The sequence below is a fragment of the Pseudopodoces humilis genome, chromosome 4, assembly GCF_049639895.1.
Source record: "Pseudopodoces humilis isolate 2021_Gansu_Grassland_sample_001 chromosome 4, ASM4963989v1, whole genome shotgun sequence".
Lineage (NCBI taxonomy): Eukaryota > Metazoa > Chordata > Aves > Passeriformes > Paridae > Pseudopodoces > Pseudopodoces humilis.
This window is the reverse complement of record NC_142203.1, coordinates 60,267,392-60,294,438: the sequence shown is the minus strand read 5'-3', so window position 1 is coordinate 60,294,438 and position 27,047 is coordinate 60,267,392. Positions and strand designations below refer to the sequence as shown.

General features: G+C 37.0%; 1 protein-coding gene across 2 annotated transcripts in view; it reads right to left on the bottom strand.

Moving 5' to 3' along the window:
- PLPP1 (phospholipid phosphatase 1) overlaps positions 1-27,047 on the bottom strand; it is a 60,997-nt gene that overhangs the window by 15,008 nt on the left and 18,942 nt on the right. The window contains exons 2-4 of one of the 2 annotated variants that reach the window (XM_014259876.2): positions 18,707-18,858; positions 15,052-15,332; positions 949-1,006 (exon numbers count right to left, since the gene is read on the bottom strand). In XM_014259876.2, coding sequence (XP_014115351.2) covers positions 949-1,006; positions 15,052-15,332; positions 18,707-18,858 — 491 coding nt within the window. The remainder of the gene's footprint in view (positions 1-948; positions 1,007-15,051; positions 15,333-18,706; positions 18,859-27,047) is intronic. The other variant, XM_005531157.3, reaches the window with a different exon arrangement.

Below are 27,047 nucleotides of genomic sequence, written 5' to 3'. Positions count from 1 at the left end.
TGGATATTATACTATCGCCAAGACAGAAAAAAAATTAAAATGTAACAAAGACAAAAAAAAAACTGAATCTGAGGTCTGTAAAAATCATGGATTGTACATATGTCAGCAACTTATGTCAAGGACTAAAGTTTAATATTACAACTACATTAACAACAAAATTCCATGAAGTTGTTAATGCCTTCTGTGTTACCACTTAGAAGGGGGAGAACAACAAAATCAGTCTTTCTTTTTACAAACCTTATGCTAAGAGTGAAGATCATTTGGCCCAGATGACTTGGAACAATTTCAACTAAAATATATTAATCTCCAAATGAAGCATTTCTGAATCTATCTTATTACTAATATTTACTGTCCCTTTATTTTCCTCACTCTTCACCTGTCTCTAAAAAAATACGGAAAAATAAAAAGGAATTTGAAAACTCAATTTGATCTGTTTTGTGCTTATGGGCCCAGCCACACTTGGTCAATGTTTAAGGGTCTTGTTTGCTCTATTTTAAAATATGCTTTGCACATCATCAGGTATATTTTATTGCGGATTTTTATAAGGCTTATAAATTTAGAAAATTTATAAAATATTATAAAACTTATAAAATATTATAAACCCTATAAATTTTATAAGGTTTATAATACTTCAAATATAGGCATATATAAGTAGCATCTTTTCAGAACACACTTGTCACTGGATTCATTTTAGACACGACACACAAGCCAAATAGCATATTAAGTATTCTTAGGCATACTGAACATCATTCTACTTGTCCCAGTATCACCACTCTTACAACTCCTATTGTGAAGTTTTTAATTGTACCAGAAAAGCGTCCTACAAAACCAATGTCCCTTGTGCAAAGCAGCCAAGTAAATATTCAGTACTGGGTAGCTAACATTTTTTAGATATTTTAGATATAGATATATATTTTGTTATCACTTAGATGGAAAGAGCATACTTACTGCTACGAAGAGCATGCAGTACATGGAGAATGAAGAATGGCCAGAATAAAATGATAGTCTGGAAAAGAAAAGATCAGACCTCATCAGTTTTCTTTTACAACATTCAGTCTGCAGTGATACTAATCTATACTATACAAGTGAACTGGTAAAATGCAGACGTGTCCATACTACTCTTCAAGGAGGCTCCCTAGGCACATCACACAGATTTTGACAAACAGTACAGACTTCAGCTGATCTCTGTGTCAGGCAGTAAGTAGTAGACTTTTAACTGAAGTTTGAACAGCAAGGGAACATACCTTCAAAGAGAGTAATCAAGTGTCCTTTAATAGTCCATCTTGACAAATACCAGAATACTTGAAATATAATTACTTCTTAAAATTCCTTATCTTATAGTCACAGTATATGTATGAATACAAATGACATTAATCACCCCAAAACATCTAGTCACCGTCAACAGGCAGTAGTTAACTCATATCTAGTAGACTACATTACATCTCTACACCTTTGCGAAATGTATCATTCATACAGACCCTGATCATTTATCATTGAAGGGTAGGGAGAATGGCAGGAATGCAGTTTATTAGCCAGCCAACTGCAAAAGATGAAACCTCATCTAATATTTGTATGAATTATTTGTACTTGGTGATCTCATTTAAAGTGTCAACATTGCCTTCAGCTCCCAAAGGCTTTTATCAGGTCCAGGCTGAAGGGACTTTACAGTTGACACTGTCCAGGATTTCCTTTGGCCAAGCCCTCCCCCATACAGCTGGTTTTGTGAGGAGCCACAGCTGTAAAATAAATGCCACCTACCTCTTCAAGAAGAGAAGGCAAAATGGAAAGGCATTTATAATTTAGTCTTAAGCAGGCAGATGAAAGAACTCTACTTAGCACTTATTTTTTCCATTTTATGCACAGTCTTGTTAACAGTGCTGCTTCACAGGCCACCAGCCAGGTCTCAGCCAGCCTTCTGTGCAGTTTAACTACACAACCACAGCACCCTTCCCTCAGCAGTCTAACATACAAAAATATGGCCAGCTTAATAAAGTCTCATAGCTCTGTAGACTGACCTCTACCATATCCAGCAAATCACTTGCCTCTGCCAGGCACAGACCCTGAGGCCAGGGAAATTCCTGGTCAAGAGAAACATTTCCACTCTTTGGACTAGGAGTAACAAAGGCAGCTCTGACATGCAGCAATATAATGAAGTTACAGGTACCCTACTCAGAACCACAAAGAAGGAATGAAAATGTCACGTGCACAATTGAAACTGCAAAACTTCCTGAATTAATTTGCATGTATAACATTTAGAAACTGCATCAGAAAAACCCTACATAGGTTTATTGCAGAGGTTTTAGAGCTTTTGGTTCATGGTTGATTTAAAACACTGGCAATTGCTTTCAGTTTCAGAGGTACTAAATAAGCAATCTGAAATAAGATGACTTTTGTTGCACCAACTGATATTTTCCAATTAACTTCTTAAAAAGAATACCTTTGAGAATGTACTAGCTTCAGATGTTTAAAGCTCAAAACCATTAAGATTACACTTTTCCACTCTTGTACTATAACACTTAAAATTTCTGGGCAAGAGTCCACTAGGAAAAACAATAAAACAAGCACTTTGAAGAGCCCTGTCCTTCAAGCATATCATCTGAGAATGCAAAGCATGCTGTTCTACAGAAGATGCAGAATAAGGAATTCTTGGCTATTATGACAATATTTTATCCAATAGCTCTGGGGTTATTCCTGTTGGCCATAAGATGACATTTCCTACAATTATTGAAAGCAACCTGTTGCCAACTGAAGGAATTTAGAAGACTAGTAAGTGATAAAAGGAAGAAATACCATTCTTTAAGTTTATTTTGGAATTCCTATACCCTTTTAAAAGTGTTCTTGACTACTGGTCTTTTTTGTTTCAGGAATGTATTAGCCTAAGGTACATTAAGAATGCCTTGTTCCAGGTTGAAGATTACAAATTTTGAATGTATTCTATCAGGCATGGGTAAGTATGCTGTACATGAAAATATTGTGCTTAGCACACAAAGTATTGCCAGAGATACAGCTGGGACAAAGTATTGATCCAACTTGCACAATGTGCAATCTCAATGAAATTTCTTTGGCAATACTGCTGTTTCTAGACTTCTTTCAAAAACAGACATTTTGTTAAAAAATCCTAAAATCCTTTCAAAACACCAAGACTGACAATGAAAAATTTTCCAGCAATTTATCAGCACATAAGTAATGTTTTCCCAAAGCCAGGAGAATGTCATGTCTATCAGACCAGCCAAGCACTTGCACAGCCCAGGCTTCTTTGTGATCCTTCTGCAAGTGCTGGTTTGCCATGAGCCAGGAGTAAAACAGTATAGACAACTCTCCAAATCCCTACCTTTCACCAGTGAAAGAAAGGCTAACTTGTCCCAATAGGAATTCCCACATCAGATTCCAAAATACCCTTTTCAAAATAGTCTTACAATATCCAGTGAAACTAAAGTATCATAAATAAAGCTGGCAACTGCAATCTTGATCTGATTGTTTCCAAACCAGCCAGTTCTGACAAAAAAAAAAAAAACAAGCAGTTTTTCAGAGGCCCATGTCTTTAATTCCATCAATACCTACCTCACAGATCTCTCCCTATGTCAGGAACAGGGCTTCATTTTAACAGGAAAAAAGCACAAGCTTAAATTATCTCCACTTGGACAATATATTATTCCCAAGTAAGAAGAATGCCTTAAGTAGTAACATGAAACCAACTTCAGCTGAGGTCTAAAGTATATTCTTAGATTCCAATGTACACAGTAGAGCTGGACATCATGAAAAGGTCCTAAAACAAGGTAATTTAAGGACTGGTTTGCCTTCTTGAAACTTAGTTTTGTTATGAATTTCACATGGTTTCCAATAAAGACAAAAGTTAAGACACAATAGTTCTTAAAAAGGTTGCCATAAGATTGACGACAATTTATCACTGTGGTTTACATTTTAATAATGTCTGCATTTTTAAAAAATACCTGGACAAATAATCAAAGTACAAACAGTTCCTGCAAGAAGCATATCAGCTGAACCACTTTGATATTTTAGCCAGGATTTCTAAATCCAGATAAGCAAAACTAAGGGAGATTGCCTTGGAGGACTTGACACTGACAACCTTCTATTACTTTCCATGTACAACACCAGCTTAGCCTAGGGAGCAGAGCTGGCCTGACAGGTTATATTTCTTCAATTAGTAGAAAAATGGAACATAGCACACAGCACATAAAAGGATCATTTGTCTTGGACTGTGACTTACAAGAAAGAGCATGTTTTAAGTAGCAAGTCCTGCTTGGCACTATTTTGTAAAGTGCATGATTTCTTAAAAGTGAATTACTGCATACTGGAACTCAGTAAAGAAGCCTGATGTCTTGTCTTCATTTAATGTCTTCATGTGAACACCTGAATGTGCAGAAACTAAGACAAATGCAGGAACCTGACAGGGAAATTAATAGCCTTGGAAAACACAAGACTAGAGAACAGCTAAACACCTATGGTACAGTGGAGTATTAAATGGTGACACATTAAAGTAAATGACAGTAGAAAGAGATAGACCACAAGAAAGGTCATCCTGTGGTGTTACAATAAATCTGGCAGAGGCTGAATGATAAGGAAATCTTCCTAATGTAACTACAGAATTATGGAATGATCCCTTGGAGAAAAACAGAAGGCTCAGCAAAACGTTATGCACACTCCCATATCAAAGCTAATGCATACACCCAGCTGGATTAGCCAGCATGTCCTTTCCATCTTCAGGTTCCCTGGATTCTCTGAGCTGACTCAAAGCATCCACTGACAATTGTGTTACCCATTCCATGATCTGGAGTGGAATAAATGCTAGAGTGCTGCAGCTCAGCATGCCTGTGTTGAGTAAGCCAATGCCTGTGGCAAGCAAGCCACATGCTTGCCAGTGAAATATTCCTAGTGTTATTTAAACCATGGCGGTTTAAAGTGCTAGTTCTACACTTAAACACCACATTATTTAAAGTCAATTTTAAATGTGAAATTCTATGAATAAGAAGATGCATCTACCTGCTTGGTTGGCCCCAGCTAGCTCCCAAACAATTTTCAGGATGCGCTGAACACAGATACATATTTTGATTTCTTATGCATGATAAGTTACTGAAACGGATTTCAAGCCCAGCTTTGTCTGAAAACCATTAAAGGGGGAAGAGTTTTCATTTCCATCATGAAAATGATATTTTGCAACTACAGTAGTCATAAAAGATTAATCATGACAGACAGTATTGCAGTCTTTTCTAATATGTAGCAAGTTTTGAATGGAACAAGTTCCCAGCACTGATGAAATCAGACAAGAGCTAAAGATTGCCCCAATGCAGTACAACTACGTATGTTTTGGCAAAGGGCAAAGGTGTGAATCTGAACTGAAATTCATTACCTATCACTACTACAAAGGTCAAATTCACACTAGGGCAAAGGAGATGTAAGATCAGAAACAAGATGAAGATTCCAGAACTGCATCTCATTTGATTAGAGATTTCTTTCAGATTCAATTCTCCCTACCACCACTCATTTTTTTTGGCAAGGCAGGTCCTTTTGCTCCTAGATAAGTACAGCCCCATTTCAACATGCACTGCCAGCCCAAAAGCCTCTAAGGCTTAAATATTTAAGTGCTTTTATTCAATACCATTTTTCCTTCCATGTAAAATTATGTGTAGCTGCTCTAAGCTCCACTTCTCAAATGTGGTAAGTAATTTCAGTAGGATTGTAAGCATTCCCAAATCAGCCAGTTTATATCTTAAATAATAGTAATGGCATAAGGGTGAAAGCAGCGTTTAAGCAAAAAGCTGTACCATCTGAATAGTAGTACATGTGTGGCCTTCCATTCCTTTCAAATGTCTTGGTATCCAACAAGCTGCTTCAGCTGTTTGTGTTTTGGGGTGGGTTTTTTTGTGGTTTTTTTTTTGTTTTGTTTTGTTTTTGTTTTTTGTTGGGTTGGTTTTCGGGGTTTTTTTGCATGTACATTTTCAGATGTGAGAACTCATACACTAGCCTCCAAGGAAAACTCCTATACATAGAAATTTCATTAGTGTATAGCACTTCACAGGTTGAAAGCTCCATAAAAGAAATAATCAGTGCTATACCCAACATACCAGTATGCTCCTAGTAAATACGTAGTAAGTCTCTGGCACATCAGAAATTTCTGATTCATGGTGCTGATGGAAACTGCCAGACGAAAAATAATCAATTCAATTATGTTTGAATCATTAAATGCAGTTTGGTTTATGACAAAGCTTTAAGAAGTTTCAAAACAGACTCTTGGTACATTTTATAAAAGCCAATATTAATTTTAATGCAAAATAATACTTCACTATAGAAATACTCCCAGTACGGACAGGCAGGGAGACAGACAGACAAGGAGGGGGACAGACAGGTTATTTCATAGGGATGGGTTAACTTGAAGTTCAGTCTCTTGACTTAAGTTTAAAAATTCCAGACCAAACCAGTTGTTATCTAATGAAACAAAATAATTTCATTAAATTCATTAAAATAGAAGTAAATAATGTCTAAGCCTCGGAAGTTTTGCAAAGGTTTTTTGGGTTTGTAGTTGTTTTTTGTTTTAACACAGTTACAGTTTTGAAGGGGTACATAAAACAGACAACATAAGAATTTCAAAAGTTTGGTTGAACTTGAAACAAAGTTACATGGGTTAGCTCCATACCAGCCATCTGGCAGGGGTGCCCTGCTACTGGGAACTGCTCAATGATTCAACTGCACTCACAGCTCATGCAGGGCTACAAGCAGAGAAAGAGCTATGAGCAAAGTGGACAAATTCCTGGCAAATGATTGGTAAAGGGCACCACCTTGGCAACTGTGTTGAAATAAATTATCAATGTCAAAACAGTCAGCTCTAATTTCCTAAAAACTTCCTTTGAAGATTACATTTTGAGTTTGCAATGGCAGACTACACACAGCTTGTTTTGAGCACAGTAAGCATGGGAGCAATACATCAACTGAAGCAGAGAACTATTTTTTCCTTTAGACATCTGAGTTGTAATATGAATCTGAACATTAGTAATGCAATTATGATTATGAACCTTGACAGCTGCGTTATCTGTTACCACTAACAGAAAACTGACAGACTGAAATTAGAGAACTACAAATATCCAAAGTTAAGTTTAACTTAAAAGGAAGTGTTTCACACACATACACATCCTTGCTAGCTGTGCAGGTCTGCTTTTGGGGGGCCAAAAAAGCTCAGACGACTGTACAGAGTGCCTCTGAAGTAGCAGTCTTCTCCAATATGGTGCAATATTTACCACTTCAGGTTCAAAGGTTTAATCTCTATGTATGTGCTTTGTGAGCTGACAAATGATCCAGGAAGGGTAGTTTCCTGGACAGATTCCTGAATCTGCCTTGTCAGGAGGTTTTCAGTGTTGGTCCCAACCCAGAACTCTAAACTTTTTGATCTCACCCCAACATCCATACTCAGCAAAAGGAGCTAAAAAAAGTCATATCTAACAAAAATACCTAGAAGTTAGTGATTGCATTATTTTGACAAACCTGCACTGCTCAGCTAAAATGTAATAAATACTGATTTCAAGAAAAATTTCTAGTAAACCCAGGAAGCCTAAGCAGGTAGATAGAGCCCTTTAGCACATACCCAGGACAATTATATATAGGAAAAAAATATTATACTGTACAAGAATTTATACTGAGAAGAATTAGTCTTACCTTAGCATTAAAGCAACAAGCTACAACAAACTCTACAGCAAACTGCAACTATATTTAGCATCATTAGAAGAGAAGGCCATCATCAACCTGTGTGAATATGCTGGCATTCAGTTCGTTTTCCGAATATTCGTACCATGCTCTGTTCCTCCTTCATATTCACTTGTCCCATTAAGGGAAAAGATGGATTTTTGTGAACAATAAGTAATGATTTTGTTCTAACTTCATTCTGAAGCTCTGAAATATTAAAGCGTGTTCTCAGAATAGGTTAACAACATCATTCAAACTTCAGCTACAAAAGGTCTTAACAAGAAATTCTTTACAATATATACTAGAGAAGATAATTACAGCAACCACTTTAAATACATCCACTGTCAGTACTCATTTGCAGATCATCCACACTACTTCTGTGTGTTCAGAAAAAGAGGTTAAGCAAAACGGGGTATGTATGCACGCAAGTATCACATGTATGCAGTCTTAACTGCTCAGTTAGAAACTTGCCATCATACATAAAACTGTTTGCTTGAAGGGATGGTCTTTCCAAGGACTGCTTAAATATATATTTTCACATCCTTCACTAGAAAAGATCTGGACCCTTCCTTCCCATTCCCAGCTTTGCAGTGTATTGACTGAAGAAGAACATGTTATGTTTATGGCCATCTGCAACTGTTCTATGTCTAAGAGCAGGATACTTAAGCACTTTAGACTCCTGGAATAAAAAGGCTGCTTGGTTTACATCATTAATATAGATCCCTGCTAAGTGTGTATAATTGCCCTGTTTCCTCCATTTTAAAGAGCATCAAATAATTTGGGCCTGAGATGTTTGCTACATGCATCTTCTTGCCCTAATGAATGACCCCTCCACTTTCAGAAACCTATACTGTCTCCTTGTACAACACTGAAACTGAATTGTTTCAATTCAAACAAACAAACTGAAACTGCATTGTTATGGAAGTAGTATCAATATATCAGTTCCAAAATGTGAAATAAGGACTGGAATTGCATTCTTGAAGACTAAGTTTTATTGTATTTTTTAAAAACTGGACCCAGCAATTACCCAGGTTTGAAATTCAATCCAGATTTTTCAGTTGCAGTCCATAACGACAATAAAATTCCATCACAAAGGGACATCTGGCATTTATAAGATCCAGATCTTATATATGAATGTAACAAAAAGACCTCATATCTGCATCTCAAAAGAAGAACCAAAACAAGCCAGCAATACCTCTAGAGTAGATGTTTTAAGAGACAGGAATGCCTCCAAATCTGCACCTTAAATGAGAGCTCAATAAATAAACTTCAGAGTAAAAGTTAGTGAATTGAAGGTTTTAAAAAACTAAACCATATGTTGACTCTTCTCCTTTTAAGTCACCTTAAGATACAGCTGGAGAAGCATAAAAACAAAATACAAATGCATTAAAGCAGATCAGCAATTAGAAAGATCTTTTCCAGCCTCCCAGGTCTTCATGCTTAGTAGCAAAGTTCAGAGAAGAGAGGTAGTATCCAGCCACAGAAGATCTTACCAAGATTACTAAAAAGCAAGACAAGCCCATGGGTCAATGGGACACACAGCCAGTGGTGATGAAGAAGGCAGACAATGCCATGATGAGTCTATGTAGATACCTCTAAAAAGCCATGTAGAAGAGCCAGCATGTCCCTCAGATGGTTAAAAAAATGGATGAGTGTTCACAGAGCTTTGTCAAAACTTCACAGCTACCTCCACATTAACAAAATATTTATCCCATTCTTGCCAGATACTGTAACAAGATCTCTACAGTTTTCAAGATGATGTGGACATTAATAAAAATGGGGGAAACTCAAAAGGGTAGAAAATTATGTTTTAGGAGAAGCAAGAGAAGCCAGCATGTTTATTCTCTGGAATAATTTAATCCTTTTTCTTGTGACATTTTTAAAAGATTTTTTTTTAAAATAGCTTTCACCATCATTGGTGTAAAACTACATATTTCACGTTAATCCGAAACTATGAAGAATAACTTTATAACCCAGTTACCAGGTATGCGAACTGATTCTTAAACATGTATCCCCTAAGTGAATTTGTCCCAGTTAGTCTGTTTCAGAGACTTACATTCCCACCATGCCACAACAGAAAACCAGGTATATCAAACTTTCAAGAAGAGGAACACGTGAAATAAAAGGCTTTTGCTTTCAAGGGTTGTAAGTTCAATACAGCATTACCAAATGTGTGTTTCTCATTCCTTGCTGAATACAGACATTATAAACTTTATTCCTACATTATTACTGCAGGAAATTATTTCAAAACAAGAAAATTAAAAGAAGCATGCTTTGAAGCTTTCAAGTTCTAGGGAGGCATCATGTGCATGAGCACTAACTAGCACGTTATTTCACCCTAGTATATTATCATCCCTGTGAAATTATTCAGCAGCACTGCGTAGGAGTACAGCACACTTTATGCCACAACACTTATTTTTAACATTTTGTGGATAAAACGTAAATTTAAATAGTATCAGATTCTATACACCTGACCTTTACACAAGGCTTTAATGTGCAGTTTGTGCTGCCAAGTTTATAAAATTATATATATTTATACACACTCAAAGTGACAGCACAATCCTAAATTATGTTTTAAAAATACTGTAAGCTCTATATAGCACCTGCTACATTGTTTGATAATTAAATAAGACTAATTCAAATATTTTTTCAATCACATACAACTTGTCAGTACCAGAAGTTTGGTTTGGGAATTCTTTATTGATTTTGTAGAGTTTTTGTTCAGTTTTGACTATTTTTTTTTTTCTGGGAAGGCTTAGGGAGTTATGTTTGATTTTGTTTTAGTTTTTATTTATTGTAGAAAAAACTTAGTAAAACTGAAGAGAAACACCTACCATCATTACTAAGTTCTCAACTGCCTCAAAAAAAATATCAACAGAGCCTTTATTTAAGATTTTTAACCTAACTTAATACATTTACTCTTTCTGAGATTAAATTTTACAACCAAGAGAAAATACTCTTTTCTCATTCTTTGCTTAAGATGACAACTAACACTGACCTTTATCAGGTTCAGGTTCACCTGGTTAAGTGTGTCCACTGGATTCCAGATCCTACTTCCTAGAGATTACAAATGCTTATCTCCACAAAGGCAACCAATGTTGAATTAGCAATTCCTGACTGCCAAAATGAGTTGGGAGCCACCAGCTAATATTGCTACACCATGGTTCAGTACACCCCAGTGATAGTGTCAGAGGGCACACTATCTCTGTCTTGAAATCTTGAAGCACAATATATTTCAGCTTAACTGAACAAATACCTTATAAAGTTGTCTTTTATCCCCTCTGCCAGATGCTAAAAAATAAGTCTATTCCAGAGCAATCAAGTGTTCACATGGTAGAGGAAAAGAGCGGCTCTTGATGTTCTCCTTTGTTACTCTACTACACTCTCAAGCCTCACTGCACACTCATTTCAGACAACCAGCAACTATAGCAAAGTATATTCACCAAAGGAACACTGGAATACAAATTCAGAACTGCTGCTGAACATCTGTGGTTTCTGTTAAGTCTTTTGGATGCAGGAAAGCTAACAAACAGGATGTTTAAATAATCTGCCATGGACTGGTTAGAGCAGACAGGTTTGGGAAATATGCCTTAGCTACCAATAACGATGTATCTTGTATAATGTATAATGTATAATGTAGTGTGTCCTATCTGCCTGCTTCTTGAGGAATGTGGTTATTTTGCTAATCTACTCAAAGCCAGGCAAAGGCATGCAGTGGAAAGCCAGAAGAAAAGGAAGATGAGCAAAAATGGAAGCTGCAAAAGCCAAAGAGATTAGAGACTAGTAAACACTGCTCATTCACCCACTTTTCCGGGTTATAGCCTGGCACACCTACCTATTTTACTGAGCCCTTTTTTGCCTATTTGAAAGAGAAAAGAGCCAATTGAATCATTATCTTTATAGATGCTAAGCAAAGTAACTTAAAGGCAATTCTATAGCATTAAAGTATATACCAGTACACTAAAAGTGACACGCTAATTGCAAACTCCAGTGACAACAGAACACCATGACTCTGATCTCTCTTCATTGATAGACACTAAAACTTGTACTTCTATATCAAATTTACTTTTCTGTAACTAAAACAAGACATGCCAGGCACCTTTGAGTTACTACTACTCTTAATATTTATTTAGAGGGAATACTACACAGTTCTACACAAAACTAGCTGACATCAAACCTAGCAACAACTCAGTAAAAGCTTGAGATAGCACCTCTGTACAAGTCTTTTACCTCAGGAGTCACATTGAGTAGCTCATTGCAAGCTTCTGTGTCTAGCTTAAATGCCAAACACCACCTGAAGAAAGTGTTTTACAACGAGGCAAAACTAGAAAAAAAATACATGTTAATGTTTAATCAGAATCTTTTTATATAACCAGTGATTTCCATGCCTTTTTAAAAGATCTTTAAGTGCTACAAATTTGGATGCATAATGTGCCAACTCTTACATGCTATCTGTCAACAAACATGAATCAGATTTACTAAGCACACCACTGTGTTTGTGATCCTCTGCTTTGCTGAGCCAGCAGCAGTAATCAAAGTGCATACATACTACAAAAGTTGTCAAGGAGAACCTAAGGTATTTAAACCTGAAAAAGACTGCTTTCAGCATGACGTATAGCAAGCAAGATGCTTCAGTCACCCTTACTAACCTCAGGTTATAAAGTGAAACGTCACTGAAACTAACTAACTTATGGGCACTTTACTCATTTAGACAATCAATCCTAAATCCACTGGTTTATACTCCTGATAAAGCGAGCATGTATTGTAATACTGTTTCCACCAAACAATAAAACCTAATTACTGTTTTTCTCTTATGCTCCCATGTTATAACATTGTAGCTATATGCAAAGTGTTAGAAACATCAGATTTACGTAAAACAGTACTGGAACATCATTTGCAATATGTTTGTCTAAAACATTCTCAGCCTCTGACCATAAAACTCATGGGCTTCCAGAAACACAGGCTGTTTTCTTGAGGTTAATCTTCTAGAAGTTCCTGCAAGTGGTGTTTTGACCCCACTTTGAACCAAACTTACACATCCCAGCACCATAAAGAACTTACACAGCATACTCCTTAATCTTCGTGTGGAAAAAATATATTACTTCAAATATTTCTCCTTCCAGTTTTACTGGTAAGGAGGAAATGGAAACACTGATTGATTACCTAAGTTCTGTACCATTTCCAAAGTATACTTTAGAACCTTCCATCTTACACCCATCTCTTCAACACACACACACACTTATTCTATTTCAGAACAAGACATGTGATCTACTCAGCAATGCTCCATACCAAAACTATTTTATACTTTTGATTAGTAAAAAATCATAAGAAGAAATGAGAAGGGAGGAGAATCAGAAAATACAGTATGAACAATGGAAGCACACAATGGATTTTTACACTGTTTTCATTGTTTTCAATGACATCATAAAATATTAGGTTTGTCTTTTTGACTGTACAATTGAGCATGAATCTTTAAAAACATTCAAATGCCACCTCAGGTTTTACTACTATAGAGGAATAATAGGTTCAATTCAGAATTTATGATTCTACATGCAACACTATGATTGTTTTCATTCTTCCTTTCGATTTCTACCTGCCTATTCAATCTATGCAAATGAAAGTGGATGGTACTAGGTGTGCCACTAATAATTTTGTCAACTGATATAGAAATTCATCTCTCAGTTATAGCTTTAGACACTACTGACCTCTTCCAGCTTCCTGTAAAAAACTCTCAGCAATCCACCTCCCCTTTCTAAGTGGGCTATTAACTGAAAGGTTAATGCCCTTCGGCACTTGGTCTCTGTGTGGGCACATGACCCAACATCACCAGAAACACTGAAAGATTTACTGGATCACCGCATCCAGGTCATACACCTCTACAGGACAACGTCCCACTTTAATCGATCCTACCCTTCTTTGACTACTTGCTAACTTTTTGTTTACTCCTTCCTGTGCATGCAAAAGCCTCACCTGATAGCAAAAGCCCCACAAGCAAGTACACACTTCAAGGCAAGCTCTGACCAACCAGGAGAGCCCTCTCACATCACTCTATAGGGGAAACAGTAGCAATAGAAAAGGGGAACATGACAGTAGCTGGAAATACAAACCTAATAGCCAATCAGTTAAGAGATGACAAAAACAATCTTGCTTCCAAATAGAAGTCTGAGATGTCAAAATACAGAGAAGAATACAAGGTAAGCGATCACTATGCCATTGTTCCCCCATTCTATTCTCATACCCCCCAAAAATATTTTTTTGTTTAAGCATAAGCTAACCCTTGTTTTCTAGCATCCCCAAAACACAAGAAGATTATTTCAGGACCATTTCAGTTGCTACAACCAATTCGAAATTTCTCCACAGCCCTCTTTACACTTAAGAAGCATTTTAGACTCATGAAGTTAAGCTAGAGACTTGGAGCTGGCTGGCACTGGTTCTGTGTGACACAGCAGCTTTTCAAAGAAACCACCCCTGTATCTGCTGCCACATATACCCAGCACACTATTCTACTGCCTATCCATACACTTGCTCCTCTACCACCAACACTTATTCACATTTCATCAACATTTTTCTATGGCTACTGAAAAATACCATGCATGCTACTGGAAAATTATAAGGAACATAAACCAGAAGAGCAAAGGAGTACAAAGAACAGTGAGCAAAACTACACACATCTACTTAAAAACTACACAAAGCGAAGTTCTGACTAAGACTGTATAGAACTTCTGGAAAAAGAAGTCTGTAAAGGTAAGATCACAGAAAGCTCAAGCAATTTAAATTATTCTAACATTTCCAGTAGCACTCCAACATAAGTTATAGTACAATGACTGAAGTTTGAAGTATCAGAGGCTTCATTCTTGTTTCCACAGTACTTTGTTGCAACTGAACTGGCAGACAAGTATTCAAGATTTAAAAATTCTCACTAATGAGAACGATTAATAGAGTGATTTTAATAGTCCTGTGTATATTTATGGATGTGCAGCTTTCATATGTTTTCATTCCAAAACTAAAACATTTCCTTTGCTACTCTACATCCAATTTCTAAGGCAGATTTCAAATTCTTCTCTTTATTGGGATGCAAACATTTTAGAAACACAAATAAAAGCCAACTGAAATGGAAAAAAAAAGAAAATCACCCATAAGCGGAAACAAACACAATCAAACATTTATCTATACATTAAGAAAAAACAGCTTTCACAAATTGGAAAAAAACCCTGTGGTCTAGACAGGGTTTAATGTTTAAAATTCCTTGCAATAAATTTATTCTAGGAGAAGCACAAAAACTGCAGCAGCATTACTGAACTCATTGCCCCAGGTTAACAAATGTTATATAACCAAGTATACAAGGTTAGTCAGACTCACCTTCCCTCATTGATTTTTGCTTTGTCCCCATGGCAAGTGAAGTTCTCAATGTAGCCCAGGCTGCAGTTTATCCGTGTCCAGTCGGGCTGGCACACAGCAATGAAGTGAGGACGCAGTCTACCTATGGAGTACTTGGCAATGTCTGTCAACGACTGGCTAGCAGCTGCCCCAAAAATGAAGGTCCCAATGGCTTTGTAAATAGTGGCTATGTAATTATTTCTGACAAATGAATTTGAGTGTAAATTATTATAAAAGACCGAGAGAGTCTCTCCTAGGATTATCTGAAAGAGAAATAAGAACAACAAGTTAATAACTTTAAAAGAAAAGTATTACACTCTTCTTGTTAATACTCACACATACAGTTTCAGAAATTATTTTCTTATAAACATTAATCTGAAAATTTAACTTTTCCAAGAATCAGCAGTAACCATGTCCAAACATTATAAACACTTTCACACAGAAGAGAAACACCCTTTTATTTTACCCTACCTCATGTTGAACTTAATCATATCATTTAATACCCATTAAAACAAAGCCTTCTGATATTACTTGGCATGGCCCTAATTAGAAACATTTTCTCCCATAGAACTTCATTTTACATTGCATCTTCTTCAACTAACTTCTACTGAGTAAAATTTTTTAAAGCTTGTTAGGTTTCTCATTAAGCCAGAAGCTGTTCTGAAGGGTTCAGATTTTATATCCAGATCTGAAAGGCAAGATGTTTCAACAAAAATTTCCTATTCCTCATGGAAATTAAATCCTTTGGGGAGAAGACTAATGAGAGTAGGGAAAGACAGGTCTTACTAAGGTCTTTCCAAGGATTTTTCACCATACATTACCAAGGAACATATACCGAGTGTTGACAAGAAAGCAGATCTAATTTTGTTTTCTTGCAACTCAATCTTTTGCAGAAAGTAAGTTTTTGCTTATGCCAAATACAGAACTTCACTCCAGATAATTTGGATATTGACCCAGATGGTCCCGTTCTGTAGAGAAAGGATCAATTCATACAGATGATCAGATGTGTGGGAAACTGGATGTACATATATAAAGTTACCTTGAAAAATCATGTAAAAATGAAAATCATGGCTCTGTCTGTCACTTGAGAGTGCCAGGTCCTGGATCCCAGCGAAGCAGCGCTTTGGTGAATGAAGCCATTACTTAGACACTGCCACCCAGGCACAAAGAGTGACAGCTTGTCAGAGGCTTTGCACATGAAGGCAAACAGACAATACCGTCAGATGTGTGACACTGAAGCTTTACACCTCCACCATACCCAAACACTGACTGAAGCAGAGAAATACCAGAACATGGACTAAAGCTGAGGAAGTTTTCAGTAAAGTACATAGACACCTAATGCAGAAAGTAATCTCTTAAGGAAGATGGCTGAGCACAAATAAATAAATAACAGTACATAATGAATCCCTTTCAAAAAACATTCTGTAAAACCTGCAAGAAGATCACTTATCTCACGTTACAAAAAATTAGTTGATGTCAGTGCAATTACTACATTGGACAGACATCAAAGAATATTCATCTTCAATAATCTGACTAAGCACTGAGTTAAGGACACCAATATTTGCTTTTACCATCTGACTATGAAGCAATCTTAACAGAAAAGCCTGGTTTCACTAAACTATATAATCAACTGAACTATAGTCCCTGATGTTGCAAAAGAAATTTTGTTAGCTAAATATTCATATGGGCTCAAATGGAGACTGGACTAATTCAAAGGGAATATATCCGTTAAGAAACTATATTCAGTGGAGACTTTTCTCACCCAGGAAATCCCTAAACTGCAAATGGCTGGTAGCCAAGTACTGAGGGCAATACATCAATCTTTCCATGCTCTATTCTGTTCTTCCTCACTCAGCTGTTTTAACTGCTCTAGAAATGAGATAAGCTATATGGGCCGCAGTTGTTACCAAACACTGATGCTCTCAGGTAATATTGACTACCCAAAGGTAGTAACAGGGTAAAAAAAATAAATAGCCTTATCTTAAAGGCAGGATCATTAGCATAAACCACTTGCTAGTTAACAGAATGCACAAACCCTCCCCCTCCCCCCCCCAAATTTCATCTGTTTGAGAAGCATTTCTATTTCTGATGCAGCTTTTCCAAGAAGAGGGAAACCAGGCAAGTCATAGTTTCAATTCTCAGAACGTATTTCTACACTTGTAAAAAAATTACACCCAAAAGCAAATATGAGCTGCAAGGTGACCTTTATGCTGGAACCTTGCTAAAAATCCATGTAGTCCCTATGCAAGGCAGAGTTAGATTATCATAATATCCCTCCTGACTTAAACCTATTAGCCCAGAGAAACAGCTGGTCAATACTGAGGATTACATTTAGCTGTGTCTTTTCATTTTTGGATCCTAAACATACTTGGATAAATATTTATATGCCTAAAAATCTTATTTGGCATAAGAAAGCTTTAACTCTGCTCAAAGTGTGGCTCTGATGAGTTTGGATGCCACCCAACAGAACCATCAGTAGAGACTGAAGACTTTTACCACATCTGGACAGGGATCTTGAGCCCCTGATGAAGGGCCATTGTAGGAACTGGAGCGCTGTCCCCGTCAGACTTAGGACATGAAATGGTTAACTGAAGAGGTCCAGCTGTCCCCTCTGCTCATGAGAACATGTCCCAGCCACTTTCTGCCCCAGCACTGGTATTCTTCCAAGAGCCATTTGCACTCCACATAGTCAAGGAAAGCTGCTGTCTTCTGCCAGGCTAAGGAGCCTCACCAGCTGATCCTGGCTCAGACAAGCCACAAGAAGTGGCAACAAGCAGGGTAATAGTAGGACCTCAACTTTTGTCCATAGATAGTAAGCTATTAGGTTATCTCAGCTGACAGCATATAATTAAATATTAGGGATAGAGAGTCACTATATGCTTGAGACAGGTCAGCTGAGCTAGGAGCTGTGGTCAGAACAAGAGCCCAAATTGGCAGTCACAGAAACAATCTGCTCAGCTCACTGACCTGGTGTGAAGAGGAGGAAAGAAGAAAAATACCCCGTTTTCAGCCAGGTGCAGTATGAAGTGAGCCCCTGTGGTAATTTAAATACAAATGAGCCCAGGGTTTTATCCTGACCTTCAGGGAAATATCCAGGGAAGAACTTCACACCTGCTTATTCCTTTTATTCTATTTATGCTTTTGATAACATCTGATGGAAGGCATAATCTTTCTCTTAAATAGTCTAGTACCTGTTGTTACACTTCCACTTACAAAAGTATTCCCAAAGATTTTGTGGCAGATAAAAAATGCTGACTTAATAGGTCATGCACACTGATATTCTGAATGTAGCAGGTCCTGAAATAAAAAGACTTGTGACATATTTTCAACAAATACGGTAAGAAGTTTTTATCTCTCAGATGACAGAATTAAGCCATCATGGTTCTAAGGTTCTAAAGTTCTAATGTGTTATTTTTCTGTTCTATAATTCTAGCTGTTTGGCTTCAGTTAAAGAAAATCTTTTAGTTATTCTTGCCAGACCACCATTTCTACTGCTTTAGCACCTGGCATAAGGACATTATTTTAAGGTTGAGAAATCTTACAGAATAGTTTTGTAAATCTGTACAAACAGATTACCCCTCCTCCCTCTTTCCCACCCCCACTGAAATCAAAAGCAATGAAGAAAAGTTTAACTTACAACAATTACACTGAAAGGAATAATTATTCCTGCTAATAATTTATAAGAAATGGTGTCCTCTTTGTATGGATACCGGATGGATTCATCACTACAGAAAACGCCTCTCTGGAAGGGGGTACGTCGTGAACTGAGAATTGCAAAAGGCAAGCCAGCTGGCAAAAAGGAATACAAAATACATTACAAAACCAAAACAAACTGGCGATGATCATACCCCCGTATTTCCAAAGAGAAGTGCATAAAGAGGAATGGGCATGCAGGAAGTTAGAAGGTTATGCACTTCCCTTGGCCAATGACTACTGCATTGACTTTGTAGCTTCCAGGAAGGATTACTGAATGAAGAAGAGCAGGGCAGGATTCCTCTCATCTTCATGTTTGTGGCACTTCAAGTGTGGAAGCATGCCATGACTGAATAAATAGTTCAGTGACAACCACTGAGGTGCTTAATCTGCTGCTACTGGCACAGTTATCAAATATTTCTTTATATTCCAGTGAGCAACAGTTGCCGCTTTACACCTTCTCTGGACAGCTTTACAAGTCAGAATAGCATAAATTGCATTTCATGAAAGCAGAAAAGGAGGTGCTTTTCAGGGAGTGCAAGTACAGAGAGAGTTTTTGGGAATATGGAGAAAAGGAAATTACACATGCATGTGATCCCCTCACTTCCTCACACACCGAATATCTTCCTAGAACAACAGGGTCACTGCACAAGCCCTACAGCCTCAAGGAATTGAGATTTTATTCCCATCTCTTCCACCAAAGATGATGCCTTTGGCTCAATCTAATATCTACAGGACACAATACTAAGGTGCACAATGCTGCATGTCAAGGTACCCACAACACAAACCAAAACTAGTCACAACACCAAAGGATTTTTAAAAAACCCAAAATAGGATGCAAATTACCACAAACTGATAGAATCCCATTTCTAAGTCCTGTTCCTCCATCCTTAACACACATACAACAACTGCACAATTGGTGTATGGGATGATACTCTTGGAAAGAAATGGTTGTATGGAAAACAAGCAGTAGAGGACAAAACTACTATTTATTGTTTAACAAAACAATAAATAATCTTCTTTAGCTTAGGCATGTAGAGCCCTGTAGCACAAAATCCCTTGCTTTATACCTAAAAATACAGCTGTGTTGCACATAAAATGCATACTACTTTAGAGTAACACAACAAAAATTATCTGGAGGAGACACTCCCATCTGACAGTAAGGGATCAGAAAGATAAAAAATAGTCTCCTCATTTCTTCCTTCCCAGCAGAAATAAATGTTGTAGTCTCAGTTCTTTCCTCAAGACCTCTGTGCAAAGGCATAGCCTACCTCTTCCTTTCCAGATATACAGCTAGCCCCAAATAAGCATGTGCAAATAAAAGTAAAGATGTAAAGAGCAGGAGAAAAAGTGAATAAAAAAAGATACCAACAAAGCATCAAGAGAACTGTTAGGGAAGAGACCTAGGATCCTTTCCAATCCTCTTCCCTCTTTCCCTTCACCCATGAAGTCCTCCAAACTAAGCCTGACTCCTGGGACCATCACAAGTGAAACAACTGGGATTTTAACAACAATTTGCTATCAGTTTTGTTTTGTACACCATAAAGTGCTTAAAGAATACTTCCATTTGAAAACAAAAGAACAAATAACAAACTAACGGCTCATAAGATGAAAATTTCCGTAAGTAAACTCTGGTGAATGACACAACCTTATTCCTTGATCAGGCAATTACATGTCTGTCATGTGGGCCCATGAATTCCAGCTAAGCCTGTTGCAAAGAACCATGTACCCTCTGTACTGCTGTAGTCATGAAACCAATAGCATGCAAAACCTCCCCTCCAAAAGTGGCAGAAAAAGACCAGTGTCATTGTCTAGAGAGGTTGTTTCCAATTCCATGCCAGCGGGACTACAACTGACACAGCTCTGGAAGCCATCCAAGCACACCAACAAAGCAGAAAGACAGCAGGACGGGCTAAGAGCCAAGCCAGAGGCTCACCAAAACACTGCACTATTCAGATACCAGCCAGCACAGACCCTAGAAGCTGGACTCTGCAGTACAGTACAAAAACACAGCCTTTCCTACTAGGAAAAAATTCATCTCCCTTTCTCTTAACAGGAAGAATATAAGCGTTTTGAAAAACACTGCAGCCCAAACCTTATTTTTTTCCTCCCCTTCTGTTGGTATTGTGACAGCTGTCATGATACACCATCAATTGTTTAGTATTTAGCTGACTTGGATCAAGGATGAGGCAGAAGCATGTGCAGCCATGGTGAGGGAAGTTGACTTGTCAACCTAATGCTGTTATTATTTATATAAATATTATATTTATATATATTATATATATTTATATTCTATATATTATATTTATTTATATAAATATTATATTTATATAAACACCATTTATAACCTAATGGTGTTTCCAACACCATTTATCCTTGAAAATGTTTGGAATGAAAACTTCATTATTTGCCCTGCACACATACTAACACAAACATTCAACACTGAGTATTTGAGAAAAACATTGTTTGGATCTCCACATGTAGAGAATTAGGCATATACATGTAAGAGTTTCTTAATTATTTGTATGGTTACTTCTTCAGAGCTGGTAGTTTTGATTATCATAGTAAAGCAGTTGTTCACAAAATTAAGTTCAGCCCAAAAAAACCTTCTCACAGCTTCAGCACACTGCCACAAACACCTGTGATTATAGTTAGATAGTGTCACTGACATCAAATAAGTATCTCTGCATCACCCATTTTAAAAACCTGCTCTGTGAATAATGGTGTCACGTTACCTTACCTACACCTGGATGTTTCAGCTTCTCAAAGTGAGAGACTGAAAAAATTTTTGAATGATAGGGTTGTTCAGGAGGGGAGCTTTTTAAAATGTAATTTCCATCTACTAAATCAGAAATAAAAGGCACTGGTATGTGGATCACAGAAATGAAGTCCCTCATGCAGTGAGGATCTGTGTTCTTCCATGCTGAGTGAAGCTGCTTGAAACGTACAAGCTCATTCTTCAGCAATATTGAGATTACGATGCAATTAGCCTGTAATTGCACCTTCCTGTATCCAGATCATGGAAACAAAATACCAAATAACTCCAGGTTTGTTTTTATTTTGCTTTGTGAGCAAGTATGAACAGCTAAAATAAAATTGTTGTCTTCTCTTTCATAATTTCTTTCCACTTCTTTTACTTTGAGCCTTAAAAATTCTGGATATCTACGTGGTAGCCATTAATTGGTTGCCATTAAGTAATGATTGAATGGAAGAGCAATGCACTGAAATACAATACTGCTAATAAATCTTATACAGTAAACATAACAAGGATTTCTTCCATTTCCCCCAACTTCACAACAGATTCAAGAAATAAGTTCACCAGTCATGTATCTTATTGCTATTCTCAGCACCTTTCAGTGTTGAAAGGATACATGCTCCAGGAAAGCTTGAGAGAAGTTTTAATTTCTAAAAAACAACACTATTTCTAAAAAATAACACTATTAAACTGTAAACTGAATCACAGAACTACAACATCCATAATTTACCTCTGGCTCAATCCAAGGCAGTCATTAGCCTTAAAAACCATGCCAATAGGGCTTTTAATATCTTTTTTTTAAAGTATTCTCCAGTGTCAATACGTAATCCCTCAGAACATGCTCCATGGAGCAGGTTTAATTTTCCTCTTTTCAACACACATGGATTGACTTCACTATTATTAACTGGTAGGAGAGAGCAGAAAAGTAGAAGTCAAACCAGAGGGGCATCAAGTGTATCATGTGAAACCAATAGGAGAACCTTCTCACAATAATGAAGGTTCTGTTCTGTTTTAAATAAATCAGCAAAATCTGCTTTTGTGAGTTTTCAAGGTGTCTCCATTTCTAAAATCAAAATTATTTCAAATATATAGCTTAAATATTTTCTGCAGTGGAAGTTTCCCTTTAAGACAATAAATGGTCAGGAAAAAACAGTTAAGCTTTTTCATTACTTCAAGCAGAACAAACATGCAGAAGAACTGTCGTAAGTAATAAAGAGGCAAAACTTCTTACTATATCAAGTAAAACAGTAGGGTTTCCCTACAGCTGTGATAGGCATGCTACTTTTTCACCTAACAGACATCTTAATTTCAGAAGACAGAGGTAAGTTTTTGCATCATCGTTGCAATTTTCTAAGCATGGAAGCCCCTGGTACAGGTGGACAGGATATGACTGAAGATACCAAATGATACTTGTCTTCATAATGGAACCACCATCACTAGTGTCAGTATCTTTCATTTCACAGATATCACTGAAGAAAAAATGTTTATTGTAGTATACGAAGTGGTGTACTTTGACAGTAGATTTATTCACATGAACATCTAAAGTAGTTTCTCAAGAACAAGTAGCAAAGATTCAACAGCAGATCACTGTGAGAAGAAATCCTGCTCATCTGCCACAGTCACATTGCCACATTCAGTTAAAAGAAAGATCCTATAATATCCTACAAATACCCATTTTCCTCAGTTTTCTCTGAGATCAGAAGAAAGTGGAGAGTTTAAATACTCCTTTTATGTAAGAAGTGAAGACAGCAGAGGAGCAGCAAAGGCTCTCTACTGAATACTTTTCATATGACAATACCAGAAAGCTTCCCTGATGTACATTTCATCTTCTAAGCTAGTTGTAACACAGTGAAGTTCCCTAAAGGGAAAATGACAACATGTATGTGAGGAGGAATTATAAGGTTGGGAAGAGGTTAGCTGTAGGGTAATCTCAAGGATAAAGCCAACAAGCTGGTGTTATGCAGTGCATATGCATTTTTAATGAATAACTAGCACATGTACTGCTGACAGAGCTGGCAATTCTTTGATACAGTGGAAGATCAAGGCCAGCCAGTTCTGCCTGCAAAACAACCCTTAAGGACTGAGGCAAGAGAACATATGGAGATTTGTGCAGTACTGAGTAATGAGTTCAGAGTCATGCATTTGGAGGTTAAATAACTCTGTTTAGTTGGGAGCTTGTCAGTTCAAAATAGCAGGGGGAATATAATATGCTTTCTGTGGTTGTTATATATCAGTATAATAGCATGACCATTAGACAAGTCTTTTCAAAGGCATTAACACTTCTAATCATTTGACAAGAAATTTCTTTCAAAATAGTATTCAGTCAGAATTGGCAAATGCATCTGGTTTTAATTCATCTGAGGTGCAGACAGAAGGACTGCTAGGATATATTCCTCATTATCTCAAAAACAAGAGTTTGATTTTGCATAGTTCAGCTGTAAATCAGTCAAGTGCATATGCAGTAGATATTAGAAAAAAAGATCAATGCTGATCCAACAAGAAACCAAGAATTAAGGAACTGTAAACACAGTTGGTTATAAAGATACAGGGAGAAACATAGGCTCTGGAATGTTTCAGTCAGAATACATGGAGTAGAAACACAAGTAGCTCAACTGACAAGACAATTACTACACCCTTGTCCAAAAGTCTGACTCATACAGTATAATGGACTAATTTTCCTCATAAACTGGAGTGATTTCTGACAGATTATATTGGGTTTTTTTCCATAAATATCCTGTATAACACAGGCCTGTTTCTTTCCAAATTTCTAATCATGATTAGGTTTCTTCACTGGGCATGATGTTGTTCTCTCCACTAAAGCTGGACATTAAAACTCTGAAGAGAGAGAACATAAGATCATACACCTCCCTCAAGTTGTTCTTCCCACTCTCCTCAGGAAGGATATCACTTGGCATTTATCCACACTGTATTTCACCAGCTATGTTACTGGCATCTTTTTTATTTATTGCTCTGAGTTCCCTACTTTGCTGCCTCACTGCACACACTTGCAAAGGACAAGGACCACTTACTCCTACCGCTCATTTCTCACAGTTAAGTGAATTATTTGTTCATTTAAGGATTCTTTCTCCAATTGCATAACTATTTAGTTTCTTAAAATTTGGTTGAAGCAAATATTTGAATGTACACATCTAAATAATGAGATTTTCTAAAAAAAAAATGCTGCTTTAGCCTGAGTTCTCCATCTTTCTCATTTATCACAGGGATTAAGATAAGAACAGATATGACTAACACCAGGAAAATTTCTAACAAAGTAGCTTTCAACATCTGTTCTTAAGTAGTGGGTAGAAATAATCTTTCTCCAGAGTTCAAAAACCAACCAAAGTTTAAAAGATTTTGTTGTCTTCTCTCCCAGCACCTCAAAAAACCCGCCAACACTTTTGTGCTGTTACTTACTGCCAACTTCATTGCCATAGCTTTAAACTAGAAGTGATACCCAGGCTTACTTTTTAAAAAGCCTAAGTAATACTTTAATACATTTAAGTCTCCTTACACAAGAAGTTCAGATAGAAAGCAGAAGTTAACATTTCCCCCAAATATGCTGTAGATATTTCATTACTAATTCTATCAGCAAAAACATCCACAGTATTCATTACAATGTTAGAAATACTGTCTGGAAAAATACAGGTTTTTCAAAAGCTTTGCTAAATCTTTTGAGCTGCTATTACTGCTCACATTCTGTGAAGGTTGAGTAGGGTGTCAAAACCTCTTTGCAGATTAAATTAAGACTTTGGCTTCTCCTCAGTATAAGAACAGTGCTCCCATAGGAGTTTTAGAGTTCAGGAGAGCACCTACCAAGAAATAAATCATCATTCCACAGTTCACTAAGATGAATAGTTCCTTTTATTGACATTCACCTTTCTCCTGAAAAGGTGGGTAAAAATCTCTTTGCATGAGCACTTCTTTACACAAGGTAGAAGAGAAAGAGGTACAACAATGTAAGCCAGATGAAGGGAAACGGGAGGCAGTACAAAAAGGAACACTCTCTGCCTTACTTCCCCTATTGCTTGTCTCTGGTTCCTAGCGGAGTTGCTTCCCATATTTACACCCCTTCCAGTCTCTGGTCTCAGTCCTAAATGTCAGCAGTACATTGTTAGTAACTGTGTGTCAGATTTGACAGAAAGAAAAATCTATCTATCTATCATAGACTGTTTGGGTTTTTTCCTTAAATTACAAGACTTAATTAAGTTGCAACTCCCTCTACCTACATATCTCCCTATTCCATTTTACCCCTTTGTAGACTCTACTAAATAATACTTATAAAATCACTCCATATCAATGTGACTGCCTGGCTTTCTCATAGCTGTGACCAAGCTTCACTCAGCATTTTAAAAGCCCTTGTATGGAGTTTCTCTCATTGTCAAAATGCCAACTGACTTACTCAAACACTATGTGCATTCCCCACCAATGTATTAAGAAATGTATCTGAAGGGTTGAGGAAAGTACAGTATCAATTCCATAGGGCTAACAAGCAAGTTGCTACAGTTCATTTACTTAAAATACAAATGCACTTAATAAGAGTGATTTGTACAAGTAACAGAGGCAAATGGTGCTCCTCAGATCTTTCCTCACTTGATTTCAAACCCACCAGAATACTCACACCATGGACGGATCAAAAAGTGAAGCCAAAAGCTGGTTGCTGCTACTTCTCAGCATCTTGCCCCACAGCATAGATCTCAGCCAGAAATTACTCATCAATTCAACAACTCAGTAAAGTGCACATTAAATACCTGCACATTAAACCTTCACAGAGTAAAGCCATGGGTTATTATTACTATGTTCGCTTTAAAAGAGAGAACCAAAAAACTTTATTCCTCAGGATAAGGCTGGGTTCAGAGATAATGCTGATCTGTAGTAGTACAAGATGAACAGTTAGTATCAAATAGAACTCATGACAGATTATAAAGTTCAACAGCATTGCCCAAAAAAATTTCCAATGCCATAAATATACCAAAAAACAATGAAGATAAAACATGAGCACCTTTTCAAAAAGTCTACCATGTAAGAAATCTTGCTCAGAGCACAATAAAACCTCTTTCAAGTAACCTGAAACCCAAGAGTCAAGTTGAAGTCCACTCTAGTGTCAAACAGTTTTAATTTCAATTAGTTGCAAAACCAACAGCAGTGAGTCATAAAGCTTTGACACTGCCGAAAAAGTGAAAAGCACATCTGCCTACATCCATAGGTTTCATTAATCTCCTGATTTACTAATCTCCTGATTTATTAATCTCTATCAAGCATATGGAGATATGTAACTACATTTGTCCATGAAGACATACAAAATTAGTTCAGTAAGCGCTTATGGTGGTCAATCTAATAGTTGCTGTCAATAAAAGTTTCCCTTCAAAATGCATCCCTTTCATGAACAGCATAAAAGATGAGTTTATTTCACCATAAAAGAAATCAGTAAATTGACCCCAAAGTATGATTGTGCTAATCTGTAGGAGGGAAAGTTTGTCAGAACATTGTTAGACATGATATAAGGAGACATTCCCAAACACTTTAAGCCTAA